Below are 26,515 nucleotides of genomic sequence, written 5' to 3' on the forward strand. Positions count from 1 at the left end.
GAGGTTTAACTAAGACTCAATGGGTTACTAACATCCATTTCAGGGAACAAATTCCAGATCAGGTTTGTAAATCTTTGTGATGAAGTTTAGGCCTCTTCCTAGACTTTACCTTGAATTCATCTTTAGTTGGTTGTGAGGAAAGCTGTCAAAACCGTACAAACATCTTCAACATTTTACATGACCCTGAATGTGGCTTGTTAGGGTCACTGGGTGCATAATGGACTAAGTAGATGCAGAGCATTTTAATTTTCCTGTTTCTTTCAACTTTAGATTTTTCCACAAGGATGAACAAGAAAGAGCTCAGCTAAAATCCTAATATTATTTACTCTTTTAACATCATTATCTGGGCAGTGACAGGGAAAGGAATAACCTTATTTCAAAATGTATGCCCCTATCCTGCAGCTCCTTACTCCTGTGAGTAGTGCTCATGCAAGTAATCTCATTGAAGTAATTGACCAAACCCTGCTTCTAGTAAAACCAAGGTAAATCAGTCGATTTAGGTCCTGATCCTGGAAAGACAAAAACATGCTTAACCTCATGCACTGTATCAATGGGACTACCCACTGTGCATGAAGTTAAACGTGTTTAAATCTTTGCAAGTTTAGGGCTGTACTCATGCTGTGCAATGGGGTAACCGAAAGCAGCATTTGGCCTAATGAGGCAGTTTGTGTAAGTAGCACTCTTGTGACTATATGGGTATGTTTGCAGGACCAGGCATTATATTTTGACCTGGAATAAAACCAAAACCTGCAGGTATCAGTCTGGGGAAAGTCTGAACAAGGCTAGGATACTTCATTTTTTACCCCTGTCCTGCGTCACCAAATTGCTGCTTTTATTTTACCCTAATCCTTTTTTATGGGGGTGTGGAAAGGGGAGGATTTATCAGGTACACATCACCAGGACAAGGAGGAGAACTTAAAATTAATCTATACCAAATTAAACATTGTTTCTCAGAATATTCACTGCAAATATAGTTCTGCATGGTACATTAAAATAGTTAAAAAATCATGAAGAAATAGTTAAATCATCAACTCAGCAAATGAATGTAATGGGGGACTGAACTTTACAAAGGAGAACTAGGCCATGATTCAACATTAGGGGAGTCAGGGTTGCCAACTCTTCCTATTTTTTCAGGAGTCTGGCAATACATGATGGTTTCCTTGAGGCCCCAGCTCCTGGAAACAAGTGATTTGTGAGACACACAGCTTTCTAGACCTATGGATGCAGAGAAAAGCATGAAAATGTGACTTGAATGAACCTCAAAAGGTGCAAAAAACCCCAATCCCCTCCCTCACACAATCACAATTACTCTTAGACATACCAAAATAAATAAATAATTTGAATCTCATAATATTTTGGTTCCTGACTCATGATTTTTAAACATTTGGGGTTGGCAACACTGAGGATTTTTGCAATAATTAGTAGAAAGTGTCCATTTTCACTTGAGAGAAAATAAACTCAGTTAATAAAAAGAACTAGATAAATTCATAGAGGATAGGTCCGTCAATGGCTATTAGCCAGGATGGGCAGGGACAGTGGGCCTAGCCTCTGTTTACCAGTAGCTGGGAAACGGGCAATGGGATGGATCACTTGATGATTGCCTGTTCTGTTCATTCCCTCTGGGGCACCTGGCATTGGCCACTGTCGGAAGACAGGATACTGGGCTAGATGGACCTTTGGTCTGACCCAGTATGGCCGTTCTTATGTTCTTTAATTCACTGCTGTTCCAAATTACACCAGAGTAAATCAAGAGGGACCCTGTCGACTTCAGAGTAGAATTTGGTCTACATTTTTTTTTCTCCTTACACCCAAACCTTCCTTTATTAACTCTTCACAGTGATTCAGTACATTATGAAGTGTACCAGTTGCGCTTCATTAGGAGAGAGGACAACCTATGGTAGACCTAAATTGGATCTTAGGGCATCACCAATGTTCTAACTGGAGAGATGGATATGTTCTCACTCACTACCATTTGGAAAAAGAAAGGAAAGAAAAGTTTGACAGAGCTGCAGTATATCACACACTCTGATTTATGAAGATTTTAGAGATTTTATGGTATAAAGTAATCCCATATCATTTAGAATTTTGTCCCAGGTGTGTATATATCTGCCCTCACCTCTAGGGTCGCCCCTCACGCCTGGGCGCCATGTTTCAGGGAACTTTGTTTCTTATACTTATACCACTTATACCTCAGTGGGCACTTCCTTGGCTGTAATGGCCAGTCCCAGCCACTGTCTTCTCCTCACTCCCTCTATAGGAGTTCTGTAGCTCAGCCCTCTGGCCAAGTCACACAACAATGTACTCCCCATCTGGAGTAACAAAAAAGATCCAACTTAAAGTCCAAATCAAATGCTCAGACTAATCGTTCTTCTGCCCTACTCAGGTACCACTGAAGTCCTGGGCTTCTCCACCCCTTTTCCTGGCCCCTGCAGAGCCTCTCTTATCTTGCTTCTTCCCCAGCTGCTTCCCTTTGCCAGGGACTCCAGCAGTTTACCTTTGATGATCTCCCCACTTCATTTAGGACCCATCACAGAGTTCCCCACAGGAACCTACTCTGATCCCTGTGAGTCTTTCTCTCCTTTAGCAGGCCCTGTGGGTGACAGCCTGACTATCTCAGGGTATTCCTGAGCTCCCATCTCTGTTTAAACAGTGCTCACGCTGCTTCAGCACCACTTACTGGGGTCATCCTTTCAAATTAAGCACCATTACACTCAGCTGGGACCACTAATTAGCTCTTATTTTGCTAGCTCACAAGTGAGGGATAGCTGCTAAATCATGGGCAAAGCTGAGCTCAGCTTGCCTTAAAGGGCTGGCAAGCCATGACAGGGACCAATGATGAAAAAATAAAGTAGGTAAAATCCTGGCCTCTTTGTAGCTAGTGAGTGTTTTGCCTTAATTTCAATGGGGCCAGAACATCACCCAATGATCCTATATTTTCCTTGCAGTCCCAGATGTAATAAAACCTGATTTTGCATTCCTTGCAGGATTGGGTGTATTCAATCTCAAAGCCCTTTTCAGGGGGAGGGGGTTGTGAAAATGAGGAAAGAGATGAACTTATGAATAGGAAGCATCTGTTACTTCTTTTTGCTCTGTGTTTTGGACAAGAATGTTTTGACAGATGCATGCACCCAAACAGAGCAACCCAGAAAATGAACCCAGCAAAGATTTGTTGATTAGTTTTGTTGCAGCAATCTTGAATATTTGAATGATCTAAATATGAAACTAAGTTTCTATGTCTAGTAGAAAAACAAAAACTACTGTAAAGCTCGTTCACCTGCACATCTACCAATGTGATATATGCCATCATGTGCCAGCAATGCCCCTCTGCCATGTACATTGGTCAAACTGGACAGTCTTTACGTAAAAGAATAAATGGACACAAATCAGATGTCAAGAATTATAACATTCAAAAACCAGTCAGAGAACACTTCAGTCTCTTTGGTCACTCAATTACAGACCTAAAAGTGGCAATACTTCAACAAAAAAACTTCAAAAACAGACTCCAATGAGAGACTGCTGAATTGGAATTAATTTGCAAACTGGATACAATTAACTTAGGCTTGACTAAAGTCTGGGAGTGGATGTGTCATTACACAAAGTAAAACTATTTCCCCATGTTTATTTCTCCCTCCCCCCACTGTTCCTCACATGTTCTTGTCAACTGCTGGAAATGGCCCACCTTGATTATCACTACAAAAGGTCCCCTCTCCCCCCACTCTTCTGCTGGTAATAGCTCACCTTAACTCTTGTTACAGTGTGTAGGGTAACACCCATTGTTTCATGTTCTCTGTGTATATAACATCTCCCCACTCTATTTTCCACTGCATGCATCCGATGAAGTGAGCTGTAGCTCACGAAAGCTTATGCTCAAATAAATTTTTTAGTCTCTAAGGTGCCACAAGTACTCCTTTTCTTTTTGTAAAGCTCTTGGCTTTATTTGATTAAAAATGGAAACTAAGGCCCCAATCCTGCAAAGATGTACCATATGCACTGCTTAACTTTACTCACATGAATAGTCCCACTGAATTCAACAGCACTATGCATGTGAGTAAAGTTATGTCTAAGTGTTTGCAGGACCAGGACATACCAAGCTACCATTTACTGAACAACCAAAAAATCCAAACTAAAATTAACATGCAAAAGAATTTAATTTGACCTGATCCAGCAAACACTTACACGGGTGTTTAACTTTACTTATATAAGAGTCAATAGTACTTAAATTAAAGCACAAGAGTTAGGGTTTTGCTGGATTAGTGCCCTTGTGATTAATTTTGTTATCAGCTTGTTCTTTCTCTTTTGGCATTACTCTTCTCAGTGTTCAATCCAATATTCCTTCCCTGATAAATAATAGATTTAAAGGCATCAGGAAACAGGGATCGAATAATCACGTACCATGTCCAGTACACATATAAAAACAGAAGAAATTAAAATGATTCATCTGCTGTTGGGTTTGGTGCCCTGTACCCTGGGAACTGTCAACTATTTTAAAATATTGTACATCAGGGATACAAATACACCAAGTTTCTCACACTGAGCCGAACAGCAAATCACAACTGGCTTTTGAAGAATCATTTCCCCTCCCCCCCCCCGCTTTTTATTCCCTTGCTGTTTGTCTTTTAATAAACTTAAACATTTTATTAAGCCCAAATGTCCTAGACAGGATACTGGGCTGGATGGACCTTTGGTCTGACCCAGTATGGCCATTCTTATGTTCTTATGTTCTTAATAGTGGGTTTATTTGTGGATAAGAAATGTATTTGTTATTCATAATTATTTTGTTATTTTAATATTTGATATTTCTAACATGTGTAGAATAAGAACAACTTGGTTACACCCTGCAACCCCTTTATCTTTCTTGGAGGTAACTGAGAATTGGGCTCAATCTGTCCAATTTGTGCCCACAGTACCATCACTTAATCTACCTTAAGGGCTATTATGCTATAACAATCTTGCACATTAGCATTCCAACCTCACTAGCAATACCAGCCTCCCTTGTTAGCTGAGATTCCTTATAAGTATTTACCCTCTTTCAAATATTTCTGTTTAGCAATATTCAAGGTTTAGAACACTGAAAATATTAACGTGTTATCTTTACATTAGATTAAAACTCCCAGCCTTGGACGGAGGCAAAACTTTTTAGAAACCACAAATAAGAGCTTAGAAATCCTGGCACCCTTGTTTTGATGTTTGTTTGTTTGTTTTGGTATTTGTTTGGTTTTTTGTTTTTGTTTTGGTCTTCTGCTTAATTTTTGGATTGAGGGTCTGCAAGTAAATTAATGTGAAACATGAGCAGTGTATTTAAGGCAGGTTGAGCTTGTGTGAGCCAGTATTTTCCTGAAGTGAATTAACCTAGCATAGTAAGAGGCCTACTACCAGCTCCAGTTATTTGGATTCAGGGAGAGAGAAAATAAGCATACTGTAGGATTATGTTAAAGGTGACCTACAGAAGAAAAAATGCGTTTGTGCCTCTTTTTGATTCTTTATGTTGCATAAAGAAGGCTTGAAAGTTTTTTTAAAAATTTTCTGCTTTGTATTTTTTCATTAGAAACATCAGGAATATTAAGTCTTGGTTTTGGTTTATCTACTACTTAATTCTTTGGACTTGAGTAGGAGCTTTCTCAGTTGTGCTTTGAAGGAGAAGAGACTAGTTAACAAAGAGAGCTTTCCTCTCAAGTGTTTGCAAGAATTTCGAGTTAAATAGGTGTTAATAAAACTAAGGAAACAATTTTAAAACAGCCTGACTAAAAATCCCTTCTCTGTTAAATTGCTCAGGGTTCAGTCTTGTGAAGTTATAATCCAACTAGTTCTCCAGTCATACAAGTAGCATTCCAGCAAAGACAGGGAATCAAGACCTATTTCTGCTGTGAAAAGCAAAGAAGAAAAAAGTGCTTTAAGAACTCCTTTCAAGTCTTCTTTAAACAACAGAAAGACGCAACAAGGGCACAACTATATTTTAACCTCTTTGTAGGTCCTTTAAAATACATCGACACACAAAACAATAATAAAGCACAAGGCCAAAATTCCATTGTTTTAAGTGACCAAACAAAAAAGGGCTAATTTAAGAGCTTTCTAGCAAGATACTTCCTTTACAATGGTTTGTCTTGGGGTATCAAACCATTGTGTTGCGCTTCTGATGATCCATTCTTTGGCTGAACCTCACCAAAACAAAAAAGTGTTGCGGACACCAAGTTTATTTTAAATAGTTAAAGAAACAAAAATCTTTCAGTGAAGCTTTGAGTAATCAGAAGTATAGGGGCCAGATGGCCAGCACATCCACTGGCACTGGACTGGGGGTCCTGGGTTCTGTTACTGGTTTTGCCACTGACCTGTTGAGTGATCTGGAGTGAGTCACTTCACTTCGCTGTTTGCCCTCCCACCCATTATCATCTCTGCAGCATCTTCTGGGCAGGAACTATCTCTCGCTATGTATTTGTGCTCTACCTAGCATCAGGGATTAATTTGTGCTGAGGCTTGCCGGGGCTCAGCCCTGGCCCCTCTTTTCATGCTGGGCACAGCTCCGGTACCTCTTCCATCAGTGGCATTTAGTAAGGCATGCAATTCTACACTGCATGCAAGGCGTGACCTTGCACTTAAGGTGAGTGCGAGGTCATGTGATGCGGAGGATGCCATTTTGTTTCGCTTAAGCCCTGGCACTTCTTTCTTTACACATAAGCATTACCTAACACAACAGGCCCCCTTGGATTTGGGCCTCTCAGCCCTGTGAAAATAACAGCAGCAGCAACAACAGAACCTGCTATGATGTCACTGACTGAAATCTGACTTGGGTCAGCACAGATTGAAAGTCATTACTAACTGAATGAAATAGGTTTGGTGGTCTCGAAAGGTGTCAGCATCACAAAAGTCACTGTAACAAGTGCAATGCTTGTTGGCAGTCCCAGAGAGGAGGCTTAGGACTGCCCTCCTTCCTGTGGGGGTGGTCCATGCAGGGCCAGGCTGAGAGGCATTGACAGTAATTTGTGGGGAGCTTGCTTTAATTCTGCTAGCTCTGAAACTCTTCTGTGGTTAGGTGCAGAGCTTCGTACTCCAGTCATATCAACATACATTCAAACGTTTAATGGATAATCATAGATAGATTTAATACATAACTTCAAAAATGGGGGTGACCAGCTGTATCATATAGTACCTTCTATTACATTAGAAACATCTGCCAGTTCTACATTAGATGCTATGCAATCTACATATTTCCCGGTCAGGTCCTGTGTATTTCTAGGTCCCTGACTTTATTTCAAACGGGCTCAGATATGTATTATAACCATGTTTCACCATATCAATTTTATCTTGCTATGTGATTGCAGAGGCAAAACAGAGAATTTAAGTCAGGGGGGAAAAAAGATTTTTTCTTAAGTGAATTCCAACTCATGTGGTTTCTTTCATTTAACTTTAGGGTGTCTAAATGCATGTTTCCTGTCTGGCTACTGATTGTCTGCTCTTCCGTTATTCAAGTGAGTGATATATTTTACACATCGTGCTTGTATTGCATATTAGGTTTCTATGAACATTCATGCATTGCTTATGTTAATAACTTTACTATGGTACGTACTGCAAGACTCCATATACTAAATAACCTAGAAGTCAGACAATAAAAGGCACTTATAACAGAATGAATGTAAACTAATACAATATTCTATCATAAAGTATCGGATATAGTTCTTAAGGACAAAGAGGAAAGCAATATTAAACTCCAAAACTAACATTTATATACGTCAATTAAATAAAACAACAACTTTTAGCTTTAAGAACAATTTTGTAATTCCCCACCCATCCACTCCCCATTGTTTCTAAACTCCTATGATGCAAAGTGCAGGGTAGATTTCTTATGCCATAAATCTGGGCTCTGCCTTTTAATAAGAGAAGAAACAGAAATTAGATTCTTTATTACTGGGTCTAGAGACATTTCTGGCTCGGCAACACCTATTGGGGCTGATTCTGACCTTGCTTACCAATGTAAGGCCCCAGTGCAGCAAAATCTTAAGCATATGACTAACTTTAAGTACAGGAGCTGTCCCACATGACTAGTCCCCCTATTCATGTGCTTAAAGTTAAACACATACTTAACAATCTTGCTGAATCAGGTCTCAGTTAGGAGCTACCCACTCAGTCAAGTTTACACTGAGGTAAGTTAGATCAGATGAAGTGTGCAGGGCCTGATTCTTCACTGTCGTGCACCTAGTGAAGCCATTGTACAAAGTGGGTGTAAAATGCTACCAAATCAGAAATACTGCACTCAGGTGTAAATGGCTACATGTAACCCACACGCCTCCTGGGTGTGGAGTTCTGTCCCATCTAGTGGCACCAAGATCACTTAGAAAGAGACAGAGAGATTAATGAGTCTGCTCTACAGCCTTAGCTATCAGGCACATGGCTTTTAGCCCATGCAGTAGAGGCTCATGCATTTAGCTTAGAGGGCCCAGGTTCGATCCCACCTGACGATGACTGGGATCTGTTGGTATTACAAGTGGGGGCTTGTCTGGGATTTCAACTGGGGAAGTCTCTGAAGCTCGGCATGTGCTTCCTCAGCTAGGGGAAGTATGTAACCCACACACCTCCAGAGTGTGGCATTCTGTCCCATCTATGACAATGAGACCACTTAGAGAGAGAGATTAATGAGTCTCTTCTACAGCCTTAGCTAACAGCCATATGGCTTTTAGCTCATGCATTTAGTTCCAGAGGTCCTGCCCACTGACAACAGGGGTGTGTAAAATGCTACCCACCCACTGACAACAGGGGTGTGTCGGTATTACATACACAAGATGCAATGCAGCAGAAGATGTGACCCAGAGAGCTTAGTTCTGGATATGCAGCAGTATCTATAACAAAAAAAAAAGTCCTAATTGTGAAGCCTACCGAACACATCTTCCAACACAACTCTTATCCACGCCTACAAATGCTGAAGCCATAGCTCCTCATCATTGCCACATTTACCAACTCATGAAGTTGGTTATGGCCAGGTGGATGGTTTGGGAAGGACTGGAATCCAGTCTCACCAGAACAGGCTGAGTTCTAAACAGTAGCAAACTGAACCCAAACTTCCATGAATTTGGGGTTAGCAACCATAATGTTACAGTGCTGTATTGTGATGTGATGTTGTTTGGCCCATGATATTATGACACAAATCTCCCCATATTACTGGCTCGGAAGAACCCTTAGCTTTGCAAACACTATTTGTGGGGCATGGGAAGAAGTTTAATTTGAACCTATTCCTGAAGCATATTGTGAACTGCCACACGTGTATACATCATGAGCAGAGGAGCTAAATATGATTATGAATGCTTTGAACACAATAAATCCATAATGCATTTGACCAAGGTGCACTTACTAATGCATCTGTTGTATAATTATGTAGAAAGAGAACAAGTTGATAAGGAAAATGACACAACAAGAGTAGAGAAGTATGGACACAAGTACGAAACACTGCAGGAGGTTAATGATGTAGAGCTTATAGAGGTTAAAATAAATCTCTCTTACACACACACTGACAAAACTTATTCTCTCTCTCTCTCTCTCTCTCTCTCACACACACACACACACACACACACACACATGCACTTCCAATGGAAGAATATTTACTTCACTGACATCTCTTGATGTTAGGTATTGATATCTAGACATTAGTACCAAAGAGACACATGCTTGGTGACTTCTCCCCATCTCTAGTTATTAGTACTCCTGTATTCAGCAGGAAATGTTCTGTGTGTTTGTGAAGGGTTATAAGAGCGGTCCCTGCCTACTCAAGGCTTTCTTTCCCTCTCATAATTTAGATGAGGATTTTTTTATATTACTGTTCTGTGAATCATTTGTACTTTTTTGGATTTTTTTGTAATACATTCACCATCCATTAGAGTAGCAGTGTACATTACAATACAGTTCTCTGAGATTCAAGATTTGGCTATACCTTTTATGTCTCTGTATTAGAATAATGAGCAGTAATAGTGTATATTCCTTTCTCAGTTTCTATTGCATATATAATTTGTTAATTCTAATTATCAAATAAATAAAAGGGTGTTACTTGTGATTTCAGTTTCTGTAGGATGGCATATACTCTATGTACACACACACACAGATTATAAAACACACATATGGACCCAATTTCACAGAGAAATTTTATACTGAAGAAACTGCTACACCAGTACTGAGAAACAATGCTATGCATAGCAAGCAGTTCTGATGACATCATATTAACTAAACAGACTGAGCAAGGTGTGTTTATAGCCATATTCAGAGTTTTCCTGTTTTGCATTTTATATAAGATGGAATCCATGAAGTCTGTAAAATACAACAAAGGAAAAGTCGTGTACAAGGCTACTCTGACATCTGTCAATCTAGGCATTATATTCATCATCATGATAGCTGACAGCTCTGACAATGAAGAGGTCTTCAAAACATTTATTGTGGTATATTGAGGACTGTGTTGCAATTGCAAGCTACTACTTTAAGGGCAGGGGAGGGGGAGAGAAGCAGTTTCTGGTTCTGTTGTCAGGCTAGGGAGCTAGGATCATAGTGACCAAAAGCTAATACTAAGAGGTGTTGAGAGCACACAGCTCCACTGATTGCAATGGAAGTTGTGGGCTCTCAGCACCTTTCAAAATCAGGTCCTATATGAGAACCTACTACCTTATCCTACTTGCTGCTAGAAGCAGGTTGAACCTTGGCTGAGACTAGCTGTTCTGTGTCAGGCCGCTGACAGTGACCATAAAGGAAGATGGATATGTAATAGGCTGGTCTATTTAGTTTGTTAACTTATAGCAAAATGATTGCCATTTCCATATCAGCTTCACATCTCTTATGAGCAGAGACGGATTAGAGTAACACCTTACAGACACTGCATTCACATTTATTCTCACTGAGGACACTGAACCCCACTAATCTCTTTACACTGGTGTAAATCCAGAGTAACTCCACTAACTTCTATGGAGTCACATTGGTATCAATGAGATCAGAATCTGGGCCATGATCTTAAAGCAAGGGACATGCTGTCAGGAGAAAAATTAAATTAAGAAATATTTTCATTTGCTTTTGACAAAACTAAGAGGCTAAATCCTCTTTCACAGGTTTTCCACTGTTTTCCCACTGGCAGTGAAGAACACATTGAGGTACCTGAAAATTATGGTGGTTCATTCCCACTGTATCTGAAGAAGGTAGGAATATAAATACTGTTTTATACAACCAACAAGGTGACAAATGGTAAAATACTTTAAACTTGAGCTAAAGACCTAATCAAGATTTCATTGGCCTGATCCTCATGTTCATTGGTGAAAATCTGGAGTATCTCCACCAAAATTAATGGAGTCATGCCGGGGCAAAACTGGCATGACGAAGAGGAGAGTCAGACTACTATGCCCTCTACCAATGGGCCATTGTATAATAGAACTTTTTTGCTATATATAGAAAAGTCAATTTAACTCTTTGTTTTCTGTCTGCTTTCTAATCCCTACTAGCTCTCTTCCATCCTCAGAGTATCCAGGAAACACAGGAGACAGCCATTGTCATGATATAAATATATATTGAATTGAATATATTTGTTTTTGGCAATCTGTTTTTTGCTCCATAGTGATTAACTATTTCAGCCATGTCTTGTGTTAGTGAACTGGTTTGAAATTGGGAGTTCAATGTGAACAACAAAAGGGAAAGATTTGATTCATTTTAATTTGCCTAAAGAGCAGAGAACTCAATAATAGAAATTTTCTATTTTTTGTTGTTAATTTTATGAAAAAAAATGTTAAAATTTCCCATGGAAATGTCTAAATTTTTAGCAAAAAATAAAAAACTGAAAATGTTTCAACTAAAAAACAAGGGGTTGAAAGCTTGCATAATGTTTGATGAAGATAAAAAACGCTGACCCGAATCTGTAAGTAAACACCATTTACTGTAGTCACTCAGGTTAAATGTGTATTTTAAATAATCCAATGCCATATAGATATTCTTCTGATTAATGGATTCCAAAAAGTCATTCCCTAGAAATGGGGAAAAGACAAAACTGTATAAGAAAATAAAAAGCTAAGTAATTTTAACACAAAAGTCAGAGAGCGCTTTACTGAAACAAAACAGGACCAGAAACTATCACTGATAGTTGCATTTGTTTTTTTTTTAATTAATAATAACCTGTTTGAATTCAATAATTGATCTCTGTTAGAATAGCATTTTCTTTCATAGTCACAAGCACCATCTGCCATTTAATAAGTGTTTTCTGTGACTCAGTCTGTACTTAAATTGACTTCAAGCCATTTTATGGCTGCTGTTCTCTGCACCACCAACTAGGATGCTTTAAAGTCAGCTTTGATAGTCAGTAAAGATAAAGCCAGTATCAGCACAAAAATATGGGTATTTCCAGGCCTGAATCTTTGGTGACAAAGAACTACTTTGTCGATAGTAACAGCAGTACCACTTTCCAGAGCTGGTACCTTCTAAGGGCATGGACACATGGATTGGTGCCAGGGACAGAGACATTTTTAAAAATAAAAATATTAAGGGTCAAATTTTCAGAGGGCCTGAAAAAATAAGCCTTGCATGTGCAACATGTAATGGTCATGGGGCTGTCTGAATGCACAACTGTCCAGTTGTGTGTGCAAATTCAAGTTTTATGCATGCAAATGGATATGCCTGCAAATATTTGTAGGCATATTTTTGAAGACTGAAAATCTGTCCCCCAATTTTTATCAGAATAATTAGAGAATAATAAACTCATTATCTTATTGTGTGTCAAGATGCCTCCTCCTTGAAAAAACTTACAAAATGTACTTGTTTCTTGAAGCATTCAAGCTAATCCTGAATTTCCTACTTAGGCAAAATGTCCCCTAAAGTCACTGGATGTTTTGCCTGAGTAAGTAAAGAAAGAATGAGGCCCTTAGTGACTGGACTCTGGGTTTATCTGTGTATTATTCTTGTTTGTATCTTCAGATTTTAAGCCCTGCATTTTGAGATCTATGGATGAAAAGTGCTATATAAGAGCTAGATATTCTTCTTCTTCTTGAGACAGGGGTTTATTTGTTCGACACAGATCAGCTGTTGCACAGTGCCATGTCCATGTGCAGCTCTATATAAAGAATAAGAATTTGTAGTAGTACCAGAACAGGAGCCAAAAAGCAAAAGAAATTAAAAACAAATATCAATTTAAAACCATGCAACTGTTTAACATCGTCCCCCAGCCAGAATCCCCATCTGACTAGTGTGAATTTGCAAATGAGGATTGCTCTGGGTCCATGGTGGGGAAGGCCATTCCTGGATACATGTCGAGTGTTGGGCTACACAAGAGCTCCCCTGTCAGAAGAGCAGAGCCTTCTTCATTTGCATCATTCCCCAGTGTGCCCCTCTGCCTTTCCGACTTGCTAGCTCACCACAGCCTCCCATTTTGAAAGTGGAACCTGGGGATTCAAAACTCTCCCAGATACAAATGTCACTTCCAGATGACAATACTCTCCTGGTATCCAGTGGTAAAAAACCTCCCCAACTTCTGCCTGCCCCACAGATGTGTTGTGCTGTTTGGGCCATGTGGAGTGGTGAACTTCCATGAGTATCCGTGGAATCTGAGCATGAACTAAGAAGAATTAATGGCCCTTGGTGGCCAGCTATTAAAAATGGCAGGCATCACGGTTTGAGTATTAGTATCTGTGAACCCCAAATGGAAAATAAGATGCATCTATTAGGAGTAAAATGTTTTCTCCCTTTTTGCTTTGCACTAAAATACTCCCTTGATTACCTGATTTCCAACTTCAGATAAACATCACGCTCAATGGCCAGGTTGACATTCAGTTGGCTGGAAATGAAGAAGGCCTATTTGGAATAGATCCAGAGTCTGGCATTCTGTACGTCAATAGACCGCTGGACCGGGAGAAACAAGCTTTCTACACCCTTCAGGTATGGCACATTCCAATGGCACAAGCCCCATCTCATCGCACTGCCCTACTACACATCCCCCAGCTGTCTAATACCATTAATGCCATTTGTTCTGTTGGCAGTAAATATTGCCAGACACCAAAAGGAAAAAACTCAAGGACAAATTCCTAAGACCTTCCCTCAGTTTTTATTCAGCCCTTACACTGGCAAACTCCCATGGAAATAAACAGAAGCTATGGGTGCTCTCAGCCCCTCTGAAATCATTTAGGCCATTCATTTAGGTGCCTAAATTTGAATTAAATAACTAATGGCCCTGGACTTGGGGGCCGAGACTGTGTCCTCCTTGTTTCTGACTCCATGAGGGTCTGTCACTCTTCTTTGAATCCATTTACAGAATAAATGCATTAAATCTAGTCTGCTCCAGTTGATTCAGCATTTACACAAAGTAAAGCTTATGTACAGAGTCCTGTTTACACACTGAGCCTTACAAAACTGCATTAGCGCACTGTGCATTAATACATTTATTACTGGCGCAATGAGTTTACTTTGTACCACCTTTTACAGCTGTTTGGGCCAGATCTGGTGGGTTACTGAGCACCTGTTGAGAACTGACAACCTCCACTGAGTTCTACAGAAGTTACAGTAGCTCAGCACCATATCTAGCCTTTCCTAAGAAACCATCTGGGCTGCTTCCAGCTGGTTCTTCCTGGCCCAATCCCCTTCTCTTTAACATGTGCTGTGCTCCTAACATGAGTTTTTATTTATCCTTCTTCAGATTCATCAAAAGTATCTAACATCCCTCACTGCTGTTCTAATCCCTCAACCCTGATCCAGAGACCTCCTCCCAGTGTGGCTGATGCATAAGCCTGTTTTCTGTAGGGCAGAGAATGTACTTTTTCCCACGCAGGGGTTTGGTGATGTAAATGTGTATTTGTGACAAGCTGAAGTTAGACAATCATTTCAATAGACTGCCCAGCAGTAAAAGAGCTGGGCTGTTTTCTGCATATGAAATGGGAATGCCATTTAATACAGATATCAGGATGTCTGTCCACACAGCCTTCTTTCTGGACAACCCACAGGGCCAGATTGTGGCTAGCCCTGTCTGGGTGCAGAAGAGGGTGCAAGGAACTCTCTCCCATTGTTCACCTAGTCAGGGACAACCACAGTCCCCAAACTTCTGCTTCCTGAGGGGCTGTTAGCACTAGTGACAGTGGTGCAAAATACCTTGAAAGGCCTGGGGCGCATGGAGTGAAGGCAAGGCCGTGCTCCCCTTCCCCTTCTGCACTGGCTGGGGACCTAAGTCAACAGAAGAGCAGTGTATACTGCATCCTCACAAAAAGAAGTACAGCAGCTGTCTCCGATCAACCTCTCCCCACAGCCTCCAGAGGCATATTGTCTATGTCAGCACTGAGCCAGAGGTCACCATTCTTTATCATATAAACCTCTATGTTATGTTTTGTTTCTTTCTGTTGCATTTTGAGTATTGCCCTCTACTGGATAGAATGAGAACTGGTCTGAGTGTCATAGACCCCATACTGCTAACAGCTAATGGAGATTCTCCTTCAGTTCAAGTGCTAGTAGCCTGTGCCTTCAGTGCAGGAGTATTTCGGTCCAATCCCCACTGCTGCAATGAAGTCAGAGGTGGCCACAATGAGCATCACATTTGTCACTAAGAAATCATAGCTGGCTGGTGTATACACAGGGTATATTAATCTTACTGTCATGTGACAACAGTAAAGAATCACAACTTTCTTCTAACACTGAACAAGGAACTTTAAATAAACCTACTGTAGTTTCCCACTGCTTCTGCCTAGAACCTTCCTCAGCACCCCTCCCTCTTGGCTTCACGTTACAGATTTACAGAAACAGTACACATACCCTCACACTAACCTTAAAAGGCAGCATGTGCAAATGAGTACTATTGAAGTACGTGTTCTTTTAAAATCAGATGACGGTAAAAGATGAAGAGAAGCAGCTGGTTTTTAACCCTGTAACCATAACAATAGCAGTAAAAGATGAAAATGACAACATGCCAGTCTTGACTGAGGATATGTTCCCTGGAATTCTTAGCAAAGGGACAAAGCAAGGTAACAGTGACCTCCCTGACTCCTTTCTGTTAAGATCTGTTTCATTGTTACTTTCCTCCGCCACTTGACTCATGCCAAGGTCTTTATACACTGCATGTGCTAATCTTGGTACATTTGATGAAATGTTCCATTTTTAAGACCATCCATTTATATAAATTGTATCATGTTTGTATTAGAAACAACTCAGAGATTATCTGCTCTCTGAGGACGAGGGAGCTAGAGGGAAAATGAACAAGTACAAAATGGCTTCCCTCCTTAGAGATAACCATAACCATACGTGTGGATGTGAGAAGCTAAGTGCCTTTCTCTTTGGGATTAGCACATTCTTTTTATTTGCCATTTGGCCGATATATATGCAGTAAACAAGAGAGAAAATATAGAAACCACATGACTGCTTGTTCCATAGCCTTTTGCACAGGGCTGCTGTGTAGTTGCTTTCAGATGTCAGTACAAAGCTTCCTGATCACTGATGCTCAGTAGTGAAATGTCAGGGAGGAGATAAGCAGGCTAAAAGGAGCCTATCTTAGAAGCTAGACTGTTCTATCATTAGTTTTATAGATAAACTTCACAACGTATTTTTAAACAACAAACGTTATTGTCTAGCTGAGCATAAAGTCATAAAGAGAACATTTTTAAAATGGAACCCAAGGTAATTTTAGGGCTTTCCTGCAGGGAGTCAGAAAGTTTGACATGGTTAAGCCTTCAACTTAATCTGCCTATGCATCTAACTCCTCGTGTCAACAAAGACCTTTTAATGTGATCTACACTATCAGAAACACAGAGAAAGGTTTCCTGAAAATTTACTTCCTCCAAAGTCAGGCACCTCAGTGAAATGAGATATCTTCCAAGAGATACATCATGATGGCATGAGATGACAAGGGGCTGGACTAGATGACCTCTTGAAGTTCCTTCTAGCCCTAAATTTCTATGATTCTATGAAACAGGGGCCAAACTCAGCTCTCATAGACACTAGTGCAACCCCACCTTGGCTCAGCATCTCCACTGAGTACATGCAAGTTGCACTGGGACATCTCATGAGCTGTGATACCTTGGGGTAGACGTTGAGGTACTTTGTGCTTACAGCCTCTCAACTGATGATCTCAACGTGCTTCGCAAACATTAAACCTCACAACTCCCCTATGGAAGAGCTGAGTGAAACCAAGACACAGTGGGTAAGTGTCCCAGATCAGGCACCTTGAACTGAGGTATCCAACATTAGTGGACACTTCTGAACACTTAGGCCTAAATTGCTCGCCCAGTACCACAGAGAGGGCCAAGATCAGAAAAGATGAGTAAGTGAGTTCCCCTTACACGAACAGACTCCCTTAGCACTACCTACATTCACTCTACTGAGGCCAAAGTAGGAGTAACCCCCACCCTACTTTAACTTATGGTTCTGGCTCCTCGGTGCATAAGGATTGGTCTTGAGAAGATTTTTTTTAAAAAAATTAAATTTTAAGCTTCAAGTGGTGACAGGGCAAGTTGTATTTTAACGTTAGCCGGTTGAGGTGAACCCCAAAGGGGGAGTTTATGGGTCGCTTCTATCTGCTAATGTGTGTTAAAATACACCTTGTCCTTTCTACAGTAAAGTTTAAAAGGGTGTTTGGTAACATGTTTTAAAAAACACCGCTCATCCTTGCCTAACATACATAAGAGGATCTAGGGTAAACACTGAGGTGGTTCTCCACTGACTTTACCCCCTGCAAATTGAGAGCAAAGGGGGTGTAAAAAAGCTCCCATCTAAGACAGGCAGCATTTTATGCTAATACAGGTGTCAGTCAGGACACCAGCTAAGAGGCAGTGGTACTTACACTACTGAAAATCAGCTGTAGCTCCATTGAACTCCATTGGCTTATATTGCTGTAAAGCAGGTGTAAATAAGAGGAGAATAAGGCCCTTAATTAATAATATAATTTCTTTGTCTTAAATCTGTAGTTGCCTTAAGTGTGACAGCTTCCTCAATGCATTCATTTGGGTTGCTTTGGTTGTGTTGCTTTGTATCATATCCCAGGAGTGGATTCTTGACAGCAGCATTCTTTGTATTGTAGAATGTTATAAAAAGTTTGGAGTGCATTTCCATATGATTGCGAGAGACATGGAAGCAATCTCATGCCGCAGTAACAGGTTTCATAGTGTGAAGACTAAATGAGTTTTAATGGGTACTTGTCATATGCTACAATTTGTCACAAAAACTGAGGACTGAGGAAAACAGGCAGAGAACTAAACTACTGCAATCCGAATGCATTACTGGCATTTAACCAAACAGCACTTTCCTGGTTCTACTTTCTCATTTTTATTAGTCCAACTGTTAACCCTTATGCTACTATAGTTTCCCCCACTACACGGTAACAGGAACATAGCAGAAGTATAGAGTCAGATAGCTCGCACCGCTCATCCCCGGGAATGATCCTTAAAGACATTATTGGACCATCATTATGACTTATCCAGGAAGGGAGCTAGGTCAGTGGGCAGGAGGTTGGGTCTCTGTCAATGTCTGTCTGTGTTTGTTAACCCGCCAAATGACTGTGATGACAGTGTGACATCAGCACTTTATGAATACTGATTGTATAATCCATGAACCAATTCCTGCTCTCCACTCTCTGTATTACCCCACTTACACAAGGGGTAAAACCAGGGCAGAACTTGGCTCTAGTTTGACCACTGCTTAAAGATAGTCAGCTCTGGTGTTTTTGCGTCAGGCCTCAAAAAGAATGAGATTGTCTTAAAAATCACAAGATTAAAAATAAAATAATAATAAATAATAATACTGGGTGTGTGCAGGGTTATATTTGCCTTCCAGTTTCTGAGCCTTTAGGGTGCACTTAGGTCACATTTTCAAACTTGTCTTGGCCACCATGCATGCTAGACATTTTATTTTTTCCCCACTGAAAGCTGAGAGTCTCACCTGATCAAACGCTTCCAGGGGTCGGTGCTTTAAGAAAAACACCAACTACAGTGTGGGCTGGAAACACAGAACCTGTAAAACAGGGATCCTAAGGAATGTTGCGAGGTTTAACTCATTGGTTGTACAGCACTCCAAGTACCTTGTGTAGAAGGTGCTACACAACTGCAAAGCATTTATTATTCCAGCTCATATATGGTAGCCATCTGAAGGATCCATGGGATTTAAAATCTTAATTGATGTAAGTTTACAAAAGAAATTATTATACTAGCGTGAATACCCAAAGCCAGGTTAAATAAAGCAACGGAGGAGAAGTTAAACACACTATACTTACGCTAAAAGAAAAGGAGTACTTGTGGCACCTTAGAGACTAACCAATTTATTTGAGCATGAGCTTTCGTGAGCTACAGCTCACTTCATCGGATGCATGCCATGGAAACTGCAGCAGACTTTATTTATACACAGAGAATATGAAAAAATACCTCCTCCCACCCCACTGTCCTGCTGGTAATAGCTTATCTAAAGTGATCATCAGGTGGGCCATTTCCAGCACAAATCCAGGTTTTCTCACCCTCCACCCCCGCACACAAATTCACTCTCCTGCTGGTGATAGCCCATCCAAAGTGACAACTCTTTACACAATGTGCATGATAATAAAGTTGGGCCATTTCCTGCACAAATCCAGGTTCTCTCACGGCATGCATCCGATGAAGTGAGCTGTAGCTCACGAAAGCTCATGCTCAAATAAATTGGTTAGTCTCTAAGGTGCCACAAGTACTCCTTTTCTTTTTGCGAATACAGACTAACACGGCTGTTACTCTGAAACCTATACTTACGCTGTCACCTTCACATGAAAAAAAAGTAATTCATGTATAAAATGTCTATAGTCACAACACAGTTAAATTGGTTATAGATGGGAAGAGTCAAGCTAAGGAAGGAGAATTGAAATTCTGCGATAGAAAGCATTTTTCATGTTGAATTAAAATGTTTTTTTAGATAAACCTTTGTGCCACCAAACCCAATCTGTGATCTTTCTAAATCCAGGAACGTCTTTCATGAGTGTCAGTGCTATTGACTTGGATGACCCTTCCACACCAAATGCTGATCTACGGTATAAAATCCTCACTCAGACTCCAAGCCAACCCTCAGAGAATATGTTCCAGGTAGATTCAAGGACAGGGGGTATTTCATTATCTGCAGAAGGTAAGATACCGCTGGGTAGCTTTGTCCTTTGTATTGAAGTGTCTGAATAATTCCGGTCCTTAAGGTTGAAGGGCCCGAGGTCAGTTGCCTCCTTTTGTGTGCATACATGGGGAAAGCAAGCAGGCACTCCTTTTGAGAGCCGGCACCTACATTGTTTATGTACCAATAGACTGGAAAGCCTCATTGGATATGCAAGGCTATTTCACACATAACTCACGCCGCTGATAAGGCTTCTGGATAGTCAAATTTCCACACAATGGAAAAGTAACAGAGTGCAATATCCACTCCATGATGGAACTCCTTGTAAAATTTTTATATATTACATTTCCACGAGCTTCCACTACCTTTGACAAAGTAGGGAAGCCCCTTCCAAGAGTCTCTGCCAAAACTCTGATTCAGATTTTTAAATCATCTAAATAATGCCAATCTAATCCGATCACATTACTCATTTTAGTATCACTTCATCATAACCTCCAAATTGAGTAGATCATCTACTATCCTGGGTGGAATCCCTGCTTTTGGCTTCCAGTTGCCTTTCAACTGTGCCACCAGACTACCCAGAGATATTGCCGTACTGTACGAAACTATTTAATCACACAGATTTCTACCTGGCTTGTGATTAAAATGCTTTCTGCATGGAACCAGGTTTTATTTTGTACTAGATTTTTCTGAAGCTGCAGATTATAAAATACAGCTGAGCACTTAAACATTGTTATCCTTGAAAAATACAGCCAGTTGCTTTGTGTACACCCACATACTGCATGACCGGTAATGACAGGCTGTACTCTTGGTTTTGTAGTGCAATGAACGGTCCTTTAGAAATTCACTTTGTGCACATACCAGCAGTCATCATGAACTGGATGAAACAGGCTACAAAGACTAAGCCCATGTGAATGTAACAGTCAGAAAAATCAGGAAAGTGCAGCTAAATTAAGTCAATACAAATGGAGAGGGGATTAAATCAATCTTTACAGCTTTTTTAAACCCATAATTTGATTCATGGCACAAATTGTACCTAACCTATTATTTGATATCAATGGGGAGTGGGGAACCAAATGGCTTAAGAGAAAAATAACTCTTGTAAAAAGCCTAGAAGAAAATGGAATAATATTAAATGTTGGCAAAGAGAAGTCCTTAATAGGTTAAATGTCTACTGCTCCCCCACATCAGAATACCTAGCTTTAAAGTTTTTTCATTCCATGCTACAACAGCTGAAGAAGGAATCTCCTTGTGTGGTTTCAATGGATATTACTCTTAGCAGGTCCTGCTGGCTTAGACTTTCCTTTTTTTTTCTAACTGCCATGTGTTGTAGAATATTGTCTAACCAAAGAGACTATTTCCATGATTTTAATTAAAGTATGAAGATAGCTTATTATAGAGCAAAATTCCCTCAAAATACAGGAATAAATATAGCAGCAAGTAGAAAATAACAAAAATAAGAAAGAGATCGTCGGGCCAGATTTACAGAGGCCTGCATGAGCAAAGGTACAATTGTTTCAACAACACATACAAATGTTTGCATCAGAACTGCTTAAGAAGCTGCAATAGCTGGTCATTTGTGCACGGCGTTACTGAAGTAGAACAGTGAATGCACATCATTTAGGTGTTCAAATGCAAGACCTAGGTCTGAAAACCAGGCCCTAGTTGTACTTATTACTTTTAGTTTTACATTTTCAAATGCTAGACAGGAGTTGCTACTGTATGTAAAGTGCACTTGAAAGCAAACCCAAGGCTAGATAGTAGCTCTGTTTCCATGAGACTGGGGTTCAAGAGCTGCCTTGAAAAATAGTGAGGGGTCATCTCTGAGGAGAGCTCTTGTCTGCATCTTAGATCAAAGCTAAAGGTCACAGGGGCAGTCAGGAAACATAGAGACCAACCATGGAGATTTGTTTGCTTGACTTATGTCTGAGCTCTGTTTTAATTAGACTAATCAAAATGTGCGTATTGAGTCCAGCAGCAAACCCATAATGAGGCAGGGTCAGCTGAACTGAGGCTGAGAGCCATATGGAGGTATCTATTCAAGCACTGTTCCCAAAGTGTCTGAAATACATTTTATAGGGAATTGACTTTTATTGTGCTAAAAAGAGTTTAGTTATGGAACACAGCCACCTTAAACAGAGACCAGGGGAAGCAGGCTGAGGAACCCAGACTTCCATTTTATTTATTTATTTGACTCCTGGTCCTATTCTTTTTCCTACTGAAAAAGCAACCTGAGATAAGCCTTAGGGCCTCTGGTGTGGGGCAAGGTGCTGCCTCTGCCTCTCCCCAGGACCCCTAACAGTCCTGCTCCTTGGAGTCACAGCCTGCTTCACTCAAGCACTCAGGGGCAGCCCTTTCAAGTATTGGCTGGTTTTGGTTGGGATCACTTGTGGGTTTAGACCCTCATGTCCAACTTGACAGAGTTGTAGGGCAGGAAGGGCTGTTTAAAGTAAATCTGGGGGCCCGTGCAAAGCCGGCCTCTACTAAAAGGCCCAAAAGTCAATGTGTGAACTTCTCCTCCCCTACCTGCTCCATACTTCCCTGCCACCCCAGCAAGGGAGACTCATTTGCACATAGACTGGGATGGTGGTAAGGTAATAACAGATGGGTTCGGATCTGGAGTGTGGGTGTGTGAAGGGAGTTAGGGAAGGAGGAAATGGTGGTTTTCTTTTAAAGAAGAATAATGGGGGGAAACGTGTGACACACTCCAGCCAGGGCTGCACTATAGTAAGAAACATCCTGAAGTTATTCCCCCACAAAGCTGTTGGTCAGCATGAAGCAAATTGGCATCAACCCCTTTCAGCACTAGAGTGTGAGCAGCAAACATCACACCAATGGATGGTGGGGGCCAAAGGCCCTAGGACCCAACATAGCTCAAGATGTGGCAGCACTGGGTGAATGGGCCCTAGTGACCGGGAACAGGATAGTCCTAATGAGAGCCACTGGAAGCCTTTTACCCTGACTTTCTGCAATGGGATGAAGTCATGTGCTACATCGCACACGGCACCGTCAGTCTGTCATGGGAAATTTGTGGAACACATTGCAGGTAAGTGATGGAAAATTTAGATGGAAAATTAGGCCCGGCCCTGAGCAGAATAGGTGAGTCACCTTGAATTCTTCCCTGGCTCCAACTCTCATTTTTCCCTGTCACCTACCTCCCTGCCACATCCCTCCCCAGGGAGTTCAAATGCATCATCTCCCTCCCTTGGCAGGTTCTTCTACAGTCTGTGGCTCTTGGATGGTCTGCCCCAGGCAGTACGGCTTCCTGTGGCTTTCAGCAGCAGAAACCACCTCTGAGAGAAGATTTAACAGAAAGTATCCCACCACTACCAGCAACAAAAGCTATCAGGGATACAGTGTACTTACCGCTTACCACCTGCAGGGGAAGCAGAGGTGGCACTTCTACCCCTGACTTTGTGGGAATGGCGAAGCTGAAGTTAGTGTTCTGTGAGTTATGGGGGGAGGGATATAGAAAGTCACGAAATCCCGACCCCCACTGCAAACTAACTGGCCTAATCGTTTGGCCTAACCTACCAAAGAGGGGACAGTTTTCATGTCCCCTGTCCAGTTTTCATGTTTCTGATGAAGGATATAAAGATGTCTTTGACAAGATTCTCTTTATTTGCAGGTAGCTCTTTGCTAGACTCATCCCAGGTCAGCAATTATAAACTAGTTGTGCAAGTCAAAGACCTGGGAAATCAGTCTCTGGGATATCGTGCATTAGCGAACATTGAAATTGCAGTTGTGGAGAACACCTGGATAACCCCAAGTCCCGTTCTCCTTCAAGAACACCTAAATGTGACTTATCCAAAGAAAATTTCAAAGGTGAGTCAAGGGAGCAGATTTTTCAAATTCATGTTACTTGGCTGAATTAACATCACACCCCTTAGAACTATTTCTGAGAGCTCTTCTGAATTAGTAGGATAGACTTTGATCCTACAATCTCTTATGCATGTGAGCAACCTTGGGTATATGAATAGTCCCATTAAACTCAATATTACTACTTACATGTGTACTTACAGACTGCAGCCATGGAGTGTAGCTTCCTTATGAAAGGATTGTTATGGTCAGAAATCTAAAAAGCCAAAGTAAACCAGAATGGTAGCAGGCTGAGTTTAATTGGGAGTATAGTACTGAAAAGGGTTATTCTGTGATCTTAAAGTGATGACTGATGGATGTGTGCTTCCTCCATGCCATAGTATTAAACACCCATTGGTTTTTCAGACTGCCATATCTATTTATCAAAGTGTCAAAGCTCAACACCAGTGTTTGCCATTCATACCTCTACACACACAATAGCTGATATCACTGTTGGATTGCCCCAACTTTCTTCATCCAAACCTGCCTGATTTCCTGTAAAGCTCTCCCCATTCCAGCAATGCTAGAAATGCAGCACTGTTGCTGTGTAATGTACGGACAGAAACCTGCTGTTGCTCTGTTTACTGGAACTCTGAAGGGAATCCCTCAGGAATGAACAGAAGAAGAGGGTAAAAAAAGTTGCTTAAAATAACATTCTTATTTTAAACACTGCTCACAGACTGCACTGTCTCTCCCACTCGCCTCTGGTGGTTAGTCAAGAAATGCAGTAAGGGAGCTTTCCGCCACAAAACTCCATGTACATAGTTTATAGAGTCATACGGGCTAAGAAGCATGAAATCTAAACAAAGTCATCCAAGAAACATTAGTGCTAGCATAAATAAATGGATGTTTAAATTAGAATAAGGCCTCCATAATGGCTTCTCCCCTGTTATTTTGAGACTTGATAAAGCATTACACACATCCCGTTTCTAAGAGTTACCATTCCACTTTCTCCTTGTTAGGAACTGTTCTGCACCCATGGAGCTGAAAGGGTTTATGCTTGTAAAAACAACTGACAGGTAATATTTTACCAGGGCTGTGCAGTCTAAACAAAAGTGTTTTTAGCTACAACATTTCTGTGGCAACAGTAAAAAATTGTTCTGAGTTTGCTTGTCCACTTTCCCTTATAATATCTGGCCTAAGACTGTTTATCACTTTTTGCTGGTATGATATTGCAGATCTTTTTAGCTCTAGTAATTTAATTTTGGATTTAAATCAATCTGAAGTGATTTAACTTTCAGTCTGCTAAAGGATGCCAGGCAAATCTTACGCTGATTTGATTTTGCTTTGGCTTGAGAGGATGTACAGATTATACCATAGAACTACAAGGAAACCTGTCCAAAAGTTTTCAAAGAATTTCAATTATTTTTAGCATCCAGTGATCAAAGCACTATTAGCCTTTTGAATTTAATTTATATAAATGTTGATTGGGGTACAGTGGACATTTGCCATCTCTTGTCTGCAGCCTGACTAACACCGATATGACCTTATAGTGCATGTCACTGAAGGATCTCAAAGCACACTTACAAACATTAAGTATTTAAGCCTTGCAGCACTCCAAAGGGCAGGTAGGCAACTACTATGCCTATTTCACAATAACAGAGGCATAGGGGCTAGGGAAGGCCTGATTTTTAGACATGATGAAGACTCATAAACCTAATTAAAGTCAATGGGAGCTGCTCAGCCTTGAAAAATCAGGCCCTGAGTGACTTGCCAAAGGCCATACGATAATCTGACAGTATTGAGCCCAGTTCTCTTGATTCCCAGAACCATGCTGTAGCCAGCAGACTACATCTATACAACACTTTCATATAATATAAATTGTTCTTAAAATCTCTTGTGGCAAAGTACCTGGGCATGGTTTTTAACTACAGCTGCTTTAAAGACAGATACTACATGTTGTCTAGGTATCAGTGCAATGCTGCTTGTTACACCTCCTATGACTGCCTTTTAAAAAATGAACATAATTTTAAAGAAAGGTGCTGAACTGGTAATTCCAGAGATCAACAGCCTCCATTTATCCATCAAACAGGGAAACTGTGCAAACAACCCCATGCTGCTCTGCCAATATGCCTCAACACTGATCTGAATGGAAGACCTATAGGGTGAGAAGGCAGTTCATTTTCTATGTATAGTCAAGGAGTACTTGTGGCACCTTAGAGACTAACCAATTTATTTGAGCATGAGCTTTCGTGAGCTACAGCTCACTTCATCGGATGCATGCCCAGATTTCCACTCCATACGGCTAAATACAGTGCCTTGCATAATGACAGGTTTCAGAGTAACAGCCGTGTTAGTCTGTATTCACAAAAAGAAAAGGAGTACTTGTGGCACCTTAGAGACTAACCAATTTATTTGAGCATGAGCTTTCGTGAGCTACAGCTCACTTCATCGGATGTGGCATGCATCCGATGAAGTGAGCTGTAGCTCACGAAAGCTCATGCTCAAATAAATTGGTTAGTCTCTAAGGTGCCACAAGTACTCCTTTTCTTTTTGCAAATACAGACTAACACGGCTGTTACTCTGAAACCTATGTATAGTCAATCTCTTGTTTCTCTTCTCAGACTGCCACTAAAGGTGCCAATTAGTGATCATTGTGATAGTGACTGTGGGTGATCTCTTGTCCACTAGGACT

The 26,515-nt window shown here is 40.8% G+C and overlaps 2 protein-coding genes across 5 annotated transcripts in view; one reads left to right on the top strand and one right to left on the bottom strand.

Moving 5' to 3' along the window:
* PDP2 (pyruvate dehydrogenase phosphatase catalytic subunit 2) overlaps positions 1-26,515 on the bottom strand; it is a 173,003-nt gene that overhangs the window by 32,956 nt on the left and 113,532 nt on the right. The gene's annotated exons all lie outside the window — the stretch shown is intronic.
* The window catches only part of CDH16 (cadherin 16), a 62,040-nt gene that overhangs the window by 1,630 nt on the left and 33,895 nt on the right, over positions 1-26,515 (top strand). For 3 of the 4 annotated variants that reach the window (XM_073307926.1, XM_073307924.1, XM_073307923.1), the window contains exons 2-7: positions 7,406-7,463; positions 11,070-11,156; positions 13,732-13,872; positions 15,800-15,938; positions 19,885-20,043; positions 23,651-23,847. In XM_073307926.1, coding sequence (XP_073164027.1) covers positions 7,406-7,463; positions 11,070-11,156; positions 13,732-13,872; positions 15,800-15,938; positions 19,885-20,043; positions 23,651-23,847 — 781 coding nt within the window. Of the gene's footprint in view, positions 1-1,184; positions 1,267-7,405; positions 7,464-11,069; positions 11,157-13,731; positions 13,873-15,799; positions 15,939-19,884; positions 20,044-23,650; positions 23,848-26,515 lie in introns of those variants that run through there. The other variant, XM_073307927.1, reaches the window with a different exon arrangement.

This window comes from Lepidochelys kempii, chromosome 12, assembly GCF_965140265.1.
Source record: "Lepidochelys kempii isolate rLepKem1 chromosome 12, rLepKem1.hap2, whole genome shotgun sequence".
Lineage (NCBI taxonomy): Eukaryota > Metazoa > Chordata > Testudines > Cheloniidae > Lepidochelys > Lepidochelys kempii.